The sequence below is a fragment of the Actinia tenebrosa genome, unplaced genomic scaffold, assembly GCF_029948245.1.
Source record: "Actinia tenebrosa isolate PJP-AT-01 unplaced genomic scaffold, QUT_ActTen_1.0 PGA_scaffold7__59_contigs__length_16204524, whole genome shotgun sequence".
In the NCBI taxonomy this organism is placed as follows: domain Eukaryota; kingdom Metazoa; phylum Cnidaria; class Anthozoa; order Actiniaria; family Actiniidae; genus Actinia; species Actinia tenebrosa.
Window position 1 is genome coordinate 14,718,636 of NW_028292584.1, and position 10,216 is coordinate 14,728,851.

The following is a 10,216-nucleotide window of genomic DNA, read 5'->3' on the forward strand; positions in this document are numbered from 1 at the left end:
TATTATTATTCCTTTATTTCACAGCAAAATAAGAATATTACAACTCTTTTGCTTGTATACATTAACCTTCAGCTCGAGATTCTACCCGGCTCCTGAGAGCTGAAGTACTATTCTTAAGATGTGTGCCGTGCCTAAAAGTACAGATTTCTGTTATTATTATTATTATCATCATCATCATCATCATCATTATTATTATTATTATTCTATTATTTTATTATTATTATTATTTATTATTATTATTATTGATATTATTAATATTTGATATTTTAATATTTTTTAGTTATTTATATTTCAGTTTATTTTATTTTGTTTTTTTTATTTCTATTTTCTTTTCTTTCTTTCTGTTTTAAATTCTTTCTTAGCTCACAAAGTATGGATATAAAAGTAAAATAGCGAGACATTCATTCGTATTAGTAAGCCGTTTATTGAGTAAAAAGACACGTATACTATTGACAGTCTATGGCATAAATTAATCGACTTTTCTGAGTTCTTCTTTATTACTTAGTTTATGAGCATTACTTATTAATAATTAATCATCATCGTCTTTGCCTTAAATTTTCGTTGATAATTGTTTATAGTTTTGAATCTACGAGGGGGGTTTTTTGCTCTGAATAAAACGGAACTTAAACGGTCCTCTTTTGTGTGCTGCCTATCAGATTGCAGTGCCCAATCAGGCGCGTGATTATCCTTCGATGTGACGTACAAATGTTATCTTCCAACTTCCCACATATATTCATACGTATCTAGATATTCGCATTTATTCGATTCGCAACTTTGTCATAGAAGAGTTTATCGACGGAAATTATTGGCGTTCAGTAAAACCTGACGCCGATGCCATTATATTATGTTCAACGAAAGCTTAACTAACACGGAAGATAACATCAGAGTCTGTTTTTCATTGAAAGTTAATTTCGATATCACAGGATCGGTGTACACTGCTCATATTATTACTCTTGTTGCTAACTCTCTGACCGCACCTACAGCCATCTTCGGGAATCTGTTGGTGCTAATTGCGGTCTTGAGGACGAAGAGTTTATATTCGCCTTCGATTGTACTTCTTTGTTGTCTTGCTTTGTCGGACTTGATGGTTGGTCTTGTTGCACAACCTTGCTTCGTAGCACATAAGATTGGTGAACTTACGGATAATATTAATATATACTGTATAACTCGAGTCGTATCCGAAACTGCTGGGTTTGTAACAGTTGGCGTATCGACCCTGACATTGACTGCTATAAGCGTGGAACGATACCTTGCGCTGAAGTTACATCTTCGTTACCGGGAAGTCATCACTTGCAAGAAAGTCTTAGTAGTAGCTATTTCATTCTGGTTGATAGTGCTACTACTTTGGGGAGTTCGTTTTGTGGCTCATAATAAGACGTTTGATGCTGTCGTAGTGTTATTGCTACTAATGGCCCTTGGATTAACCCTTGGCTGTTACTATCAAATCTTCAAGACAGTTCGAAGACACGAAAATGAAATTAAGTGTCAAACTACAACTCAAAACGAAAGCATTTCGGGAACAACTTCCGGACAGCGGGAAAATAGGATTGTAAGAAACTCCTCTTGTGCACAACCTCCAGAAACAGAAGCAAGAAAATCACGAAGAAGAATGCTACGATACAAAAAATCCACGTCAGCAATGGTGTACATCCTAGGTGTCTTTATCGTTTGTTACGTCCCAATTCTAATAGTTAATATTTCGATAATAATACGAGGATATACGAAAAGCGAAAAGATTGCTTATGTCTACACTAGTACAATACTTCTAATGAATTCTTCAGTAAACCCAATCATCTATTGCTGGAGAATATCTGATATCCGGCGAGCCGTTAAATCAACTATCAATAAGCTTGTGCGTGTATATGATGTCAATGAGTCTGTGCATTTTAGTATGGAGCGATCTGCTACTATTGCAAGATAATAGATTTAGCTCGTACTACATAATATCGGCAAGAAACCTAAATAATAAGCGAAAGCTAGTCGAATCTTCAAAATGCCAAAACTTCCATATTCTTCAGACCTTAAATATATAAATATCTCAAACATATCAAACAATTGTTGTCGTTCGCGGGCTTCCTATGGTGACAAACCACGCTCCCCTCCCCTACACATTTCCAGTCCTTTTTCGGCCAAAACCAAGATGGCTGTCTAGTTAGTGATGTTTTCACTCGATTTACTGTAAATTTGAGCAGTTTTGAGCCAGAAATTCGCCTATTTAGTGAAGAAAATTATATTCCAATTTCCAAATATGGTAAGTACATTCCTTATATGGTAAAAGAAACGTCTCGAGCGGAAGGACAACTTTTCTATGTGGAAAGTTTGATATGTATAAACAAGATCGTGCGACATCTTCAGTGATACGATAGCTTAGTTTGTGCAAGTAGCGAAGCCAGCGAAACTGTTTAGCAAATGAAGGGAAACTTAATGTAAAAAAGGAAAAATTGTCAAAGGTTAAAATCCGCAAATCTATGAAATCTCTTTAAATGTTTTTAACTTGAATAAGGACTGCTTTGGTACAAAGAAAAAGCAAAAAGACTATAAATAACTGTAGGATGTTGGATAGACTCAGCTTTGCTGGGCTCTTGGCCAAAGTAAAAGCATAAGTGTTTTTATTTTTTATTCAGTTATTAATGAATTCTTAATTTATATTGAATTTAATTTATTGAGCCCAGAAACTTAGTGTGCACAGATAGCCAATATCTATCTTGATGACAATTGAGATTATTCGGAGAGTTGCAAAGGAGTAAAGAAAGAAATATTGAAGCGAACGAACGAATGAGAAAAAGAGAGAGAGAAAAAGAAGAAAATAAAATAAAGAAAGGAAGGAAGAAAGACAGAAAGGAAGGAAGGAAGGAAGAAAGAAAGAAAGAAAGAAAAGGACGAAAGAAAGGGAGATAAAAAGAAGAAAGAAACAAATACGACGAAAGAGTGAAGAGTAACAAAGTGTATCGGAGACATAAGTATTGCACAAAGTCAAGTTAGAAAAGTATTTTCCACAAAATGTAGTGGTTAAGCAGTCGTATTTAAGCATGTTTTACGTTCTGCATCTCATTTGATATCTTGCATCTCATTAGATATATGTATAAATGTATACTACAACGTTCCTGCAATCAATGTCAATGTCATTAACGTTGTCCACCGAAAAAAGACATTTACACATTTAGACTAAAAGAAATATCACGTGTTTCCTCGAAAGTTCTGGCATAAAACAAACGCTGAAATGCAATTCTCCATCTTAATTCCTCACTAAATGGTCGGGGCATTCTGGATTTTCGATTCACGAGTTGAATTTTACATTTAAAGTTCAGGATCACTTTAGTCTAAATGTGTAAATGTCTAAATGTCTTTTTTTCGGTGCGGACAACGTTAATGACATTGACTGTATGTATATATATATATATATATGCGTACTATTCATAAAATGGATATATATAGCTACATCAGGCCTGTATCAGCCACACCGATATAAATACGTCTATAATAAATCATATGCAATGAATCTATAACGGTTTATTATCAAATCGTATGACACCGGTTTTTCCTATTTTCATTAATGTACAGTGAGGACACTCGAACCCTGAACCTTGATTTTTTTTTTTTTTTTTTTTTTTTTTTTTTCTTTTTTTTCAAGTTTATAGTATAGATTATAAATTATTTTGATCATCTGGTGTATTTGAACTCAGTGCTTTATTTTAGATGGCTTGAAGCAGTAGAAAGTTTAGGAAATAAGCCGATGACCGTTAAAGTCTCGTCGCTAGATTTAGTTATTTTCAACCATTATTTTTTTTACTCCTCTTATTTATATCTATTTCTTGTTAATATATGAATATTTACTCAATCAGTAAACTAAATAAAAACTTGATAATATCTTTGAAATACAAGCTGCAAGACGTCAACTTTCTCCATCTCGTCCTTGGAATATTACTCAATCAGTAAACTAAATAAAAACTTGATAACATCTTTAAAATACAAGCATAAAGGCGTCGACTTTCTCCATCTCGTCCTTGGAATATTACTCAATCAGTAAACTAAATAAAAACTTGATAACATCTTTAAAATACAAGCATAAAGGCGTCAACTTTCTCCATCTCGTCCTTGGAATATTTATATGTTTAAGAGACGAGGCTTATTCAAGTAGCATAGGATACGATTTTGCTGTGCGCTTCAGCAATATACAGCAGAAACTAATTTAATAGCCGAAACAGTTGCTATAGTAACTTCACTGTTTGTCTAGCGTTTTCAACTACGCCAAAAAGCTTCGAGCAAATATTCAATCAATCAACTTTATTCAAAGAAGGTGACACATTTCAATGGCACATCTGTGGACCTCCATGTAGTAACGCTCTAGCACGGTCAATAGAAAAAAAACTAATAGTAGATTAGCTTCGAGATTGATTAAAACTGTCAGGCTTCAACAGTGACCTCTTTAATGGTAATTCTGATATAAACAAAATAGGCATGTTTAGACGAACAGATGGGCCTAATATCAACTTGCTAATAATGTTTTCAAGTCTTTTGACAGGTAAAAAGAAACGAATAATATATGAAAAATAGGTTTATCAATGTCACCTAAATATAATCTCTTTCCATCATCAGGAAGCCCAATTATGGTCGGGAAAGGCTGATGAATATTGCAGGATGTCGTATTAAATAGTATTTTATTTTCATTTGTAATTTTTTATAGCTCTCTTATTTTTAATGTAGACAACGTGTATTCATCATTCACTCGTTGCGTCCGAAACGGGCAGCTTTAGGAGTCTGAGTTCACAAAATTACCTTGCTTTACTATGGATATTATGAACTATAAATAAGGACTTTGGTACACCAGCATTTATGATTTGCATAGAAAAAAAGAAAGAATGCATGGATACTCATAGTCATGGGCTAAGAATATACTGGCTCACAGGCCCAGTATGGAAGATGGATGATCCTAGTAGTGGGCTCCTGATCTGGGAATATGCTGGCTCACAGGCCCAGTATGGGAGATGGATGATCCTAGTAGTGGGTTCCTGATCTGTGAATATGCTGGCTCACAGGCCCAGTATGGGAGATGGATGATCCTAGTAGTGGGCTCCTGATCTGGGAATATGCTGGCTCACAGGCCCAGTATGGGAGATGGATGATCCTAGTAGTGGGCTCCTGATCTGAGAATATACTGGCTCACAGCCCCAGTATGAGAGATGGATGATCCTAGTAGTGGGCTCCTGATCTGAGAATATACTGGCTCACAGGCCCAGTATGGGAGATGGATGATCCTAGTAATGGGCTCCTGATCTGTGAATATGCTGGCTCACAGGCCCAGTATGGGAGATGAATGATCCTAGTAGTGGGCTCCTGATCTGGGAATATGCTGCCTCACAGACCCAGTATGGGAGATGGATGATCCTAGTAGTGGGCTCCTGATCTAGGAATATGTTGGCCAACAGACCCAGTATGGGAGATGGATGATCCTAGTAGTGGGTTCCTGATCTAGGAATATGTTGGCCAACAGACCCAGTATGGGAGATGGATGCTCCTAGTAGTGGGCTCCTGATCTAGGAATATGTTGGCCAACAGACCCAGTATGAGAGATGGATGATCCTAGTAGTGGGCTCCTGATCTAGGAATATGTTTGCCAACAGACCCAGTATGGGAGATGGATGCTCCTAGTAAATGGGCTCCTGATTTGGGAGTATGCTGGCTCACAGGCCAAGTATGAGAGATGGATGCTCCTAGTAGTGGGCTCCTGATCTGGGAATATGCTGGCTCACAGACCCAGTATGTGAGATGGATGCTCTTAGTAGTGGGCTCCTGATCTGGGAATATGCTGGCTCACAGGCCCAGTATGAGTGATGGATGATCCTAGTAGTGGGCTCCTGATCTGAGAATATGCTGGCTCACAGGCCCAGTATGTGAGATGGATGATCCTAGTAGTGGGCTCCTGATCTGAGAATATACTGGCTCACAGGCCCAGTATGGGAGATGGATGCTCCTAGTAGTGGGCTCCTGATCTGTGAATATGCTGGCTCACAGACCCAGTATGGGAGATGGATGCTCCTAGTAATGGGCTCCTGATCTGAGAATATGCTGGCTCACAGACCCAGTATGAGAGATGGATGCTCCTAGTAATGGGCTCCTGATCTGAGAATATGCTGGCTCACAGACCCAGTATGGGAGATGGATGCTCCTAGTAATGGGCTCCTGATCTGAGAATATGCTGGCTCACAGACCCAGTATGAGAGATGGATGCTCCTAGTAGTGGGCTCCTGATCTAGGAATATGTTGGCCAACAGACCCAGTATGGGAGATGGATGCTCCTAGTAGTGGGCTCCTGATCTGGGAATATGCTGGCTCACAGACCCAGTATGGGAGATGGATGCTCCTAGTAGTGGGCTCCTGATCTGGGAATATGCTGGCTCACAGACCCAGTATGGGAGATGGATGCTCCTAGTAGTGGGCTCCTGATCTGTGAATATGCTGGCTCACAGACCCAGTATGGGAGATGGATGCTCCTAGTAGTGGGCTCCTGATCTGGGAATATGCTGGCTCACAGACCCAGTATGAGAGATGGATGCTCCTAGTAGTGGGCTCCTGATCTAGGAATATGTTGGCCAACAGACCCAGTATGGGAGATGGGTGCTCCTAGTAATGGGCTCCTTATCTAAGAATATACTGGCTCACAGGCCAAGTATGGGAGATGGATGCTCCTAGTAATGGTTTTAGTATGGATGATTAATCCTTTTCGATAATGGACTTGCGACTATCCTTCTCTATACATGTTTTGTTGTTTTTTGTTTTGTTTTGAAATAATATAGGCGTTATTCGTGATTCATAGTTTCCTTATCTTATCACTATTTCATTCAGGATAAGAAAATCCAAACTTATCTCAAAAAACACTGGTTCAAAATCACAGAAAGCAATTATGTATTTTGAAAAAGGATTCCGCTTTTTTCCCTGATGGCTCCAAACAGATAAGATACTCATACCCCACCTTCCTTACTCAGATTCTATCATTTATCTTTTCTAGAAAGTTCTATGTGAATGGCGTCACTAGAACATGGTATCTGAATAAATCGCTGTGTTACTTTGGTCACATTGCTCAGGGTGGAGCGAAGGCATTTAACCCGTGAAATAAAAAATACTAGTCAACGTGTAATAGTCAAATAGACACAAAAGAAAACAATGGAGTTAGGGTTTATTAATGTGTATTAGTCTAATATCTAGAGTGATTTTCATAGAGTCGTTTTCATATGACCGTGAAAGAATAGGCAAACTAATAGTTAGTAGTAGACTCTAAACCAATGATTTTCTTTTGTTCTTTATCAACTATTACAAACTAAATGGTCTATTTTCTTTCACGGTCATATGGCAATCACTCTATTGCACGGGTTTAGTGACTTCACTCTAAGCCTTCTTTCAATACGAACAGTAAAGTAAGCAATGCACAACTTCAACAACTCAAATATTTCGAAATTCCACGGGCATTCATTGGAACACTTCATGATTATTCTACTCAAAATCGAGGCTTAACGTGAGGAAAAGAGAATTCGAAATGTAGCTAATTTTCTGTTTTTTGGAAGAATAGAATAAAGGAAGGGACCCAACACACGACTCTACATTCATATTGTAGTAATATGATGGTGACGCCAGGGATTTCATTAAGTGCTAATCCAAAATTACAGCGGCGAAAAGCAATGCTTTTTAGAAACGCACACTGTGCAATTTTCGACTCTCCCAGTCAGAATAAATGTTCTACATTATTGGCCTCGCAAGCCAATCGAATTATATTATCAACCTCCCAGACTGAAATAATTTTGCAATACTATTATTATTAATTCATAACTCACACAACTTTTTGAGAACCTCCACTGCGAAAAAAATGTCAAAAGATCGAATAACATGGGTCAAAATCGAATAGAATGGGTCAAAATCGAATAGATCGAATAGAATGGGTCAAAATCGAATAGACCAAAATATCGAATAACACGCGTCAAAATCGAATAGACCAAAATATCGAATAACACGGGTCAGAATCGAATAGACCAAAATATCGATCAAAATCGAATAGACCAAAATATCGAATAAAATGGGTCAAAATCGAATAGATCAAAAGATAGAATGACACGGGTTTAATGCATCAAAATATCGAATAACACGGGTCAAAATCGAATAGATCAAAAGATCGAATAGAATGGGTCAAAATCGAATAGATCAGAGTATCGAATAAAATAGGTCAAAATCGAATAGATCAGAGTATCGAATAGAATGGGTCAAAATCGAATAGATCAGAGCATCGAATAACACGGATCAAAATCGAGTAGATCAGAGTATCGAATAACACGGATGAAAATCGAATAGCAGGTGTTGAAGCCGTTAAAAACTCGATTTGTAGAATTAACGAAATCTTTCAATCTTGAAAAAGCTAGGTCAAGAAATAATAGTGGTAGTAATAATGTTAGAAGTAAGAAACACTCTCAACAGAGATGAGGAATCAAATCCTAGAATCCAGATATAGACCAATAGATCGAATAGAATGGGTCAAAATCGAATAGATCAGAGTATCGAATAACACGGGTCAAAGTCGAAAAGATCAATAGATCGAATAGAACGGTTCAAAATCGAATAGATCAATAGATCGAATAGAATGGGTCAAAATCGAATAGATCAGAGTATCGAATAACACGGTTCAAAATCGAATAGATCAGAGTATCGAATAACACGGGTCAAAATCGAATAGCCTAATAGATCGAATAGAATGGGTCAAAATCGAATAGTTCAGAGTATCGAATAACGCGGTTCAAAATCGAATAGATCGAATAGAATGGGTCAAAATCGAATAGATCAGAGTATCGAATAACGCGGTTCAAAATCGAATAGCCCAATAGAACGAATAGAATGGGTCAAAATCGAATAGATCAGAGTATCGAATAACACGGGTCAATATCGTATAGATCAGAGTATCGAATAACACTGGTCAAAATCGAATAGATCAGAGTATCGAATAGAATGGGTCAAAATCGAATATATCAGAGCATCGAATAACACGGATGAAAATCGAATAGATCAGAGAATCGAATAACACGGGTCAAAATCGAATAGATCAATAGATCGAATAGAACGGGTCAAAATCGAATAAATCAGAGTATCGAATAACACGGGTCAAAATCGAATAGCCTAATAGATCGAATAGAATGGGTCAAAATCGAATAGTTCAGAGTATCGAATAACGCGGTTCAAAATCGAATAGATCGAATAGAATGGGTCAAAATCGAATAGATCAGAGTATCGAATAACGCGGTTCAAAATCGAATAACCCAATAGAACGAATAGAATGGGTCAAAATCGAATAGATCAGAGTATCGAATAACACGGGTCAATATCGTATAGATCAGAGTATCGAATAACACTGGTCAAAATCGAATAGATCAGAGTATCGAATAGAATGGGTCAAAATCGAATATATCAGAGCATCGAATAACACGGATGAAAATCGAATAGATCAGAGAATCGAATAACACGGGTCAAAATCGAATAGATCAATAGATCGAATAGAACGGGTCAAAATCGAATAAATCGGAGTATCGAATAACACGGGTCAAAATCGAATAGATCGAATAGAATGGGTCAAAATCGAATAGATCAGAGTGTCGAATAACACGGGTCAAAATCGAATAGATCGAATAGAATGGGTCAAAATCGAATAGATCAGAGTATCGAATAACACGGGTCAAAATCGAATAGACCAAAAGATCGAATAACGCGTCAAAATCGAATAGATCAAAAGATCGAATAGAATGGGTCAAAATCGAATAGATCAGAGTATCGAATAACACGGGTCAAAGTCGAAAAGATCAATAGATCGAATAGAACGGTTCAAAATCGAATAGATCAATAGATCGAATAGAATGGGTCAAAATCGAATAGATCAGAGTATCGAATAACACGGTTCAAAATCGAATACATCAGAGTATCGAATAACACGGGTCAAAATCGAATAGATCAATACTGGATCGAACAGAATGGGTCAAAATCGAATAGATCAGAGTATCGAATAACACGGGTCAAAATCGAATAGATCAATAGATCGAATAGAATGGGTCAAAATCGAATAGATCAGAGTATCGAATAACACGGGTCAAAATCGAATAGACCAAAAGATCGAATAGAATGGGTCAAAATCGAATAGATCAGAGTATCAAATAACACGGATGAAAATCGAATAGATCAGAGTATCGAA

General features: G+C 37.2%; 1 protein-coding gene across 1 annotated transcript; it reads left to right on the forward strand.

Annotated features, from left to right (window-relative positions):
• The first annotated feature begins 358 nt into the window (after window positions 1-358).
• Window positions 359-3,602, forward strand: LOC116296856 (melanocyte-stimulating hormone receptor-like). Its single transcript, XM_031704963.2, has one exon. The coding sequence runs from the start codon at window positions 845-847 to the stop codon at window positions 1,919-1,921; it is 1,077 nt and encodes a 358-aa protein (XP_031560823.2). The 5' UTR covers window positions 359-844; the 3' UTR covers window positions 1,922-3,602.
• Window positions 3,603-10,216: the final 6,614 nt, after the last annotated feature.

What these genes read in the sequence shown, in the direction of transcription:
- LOC116296856 (XM_031704963.2), top strand. Translation starts at nt 845, where the DNA reads ATGTTCAACGAAAGCTTAACTAACACGGAAGATAACATCAGAGTCTGT.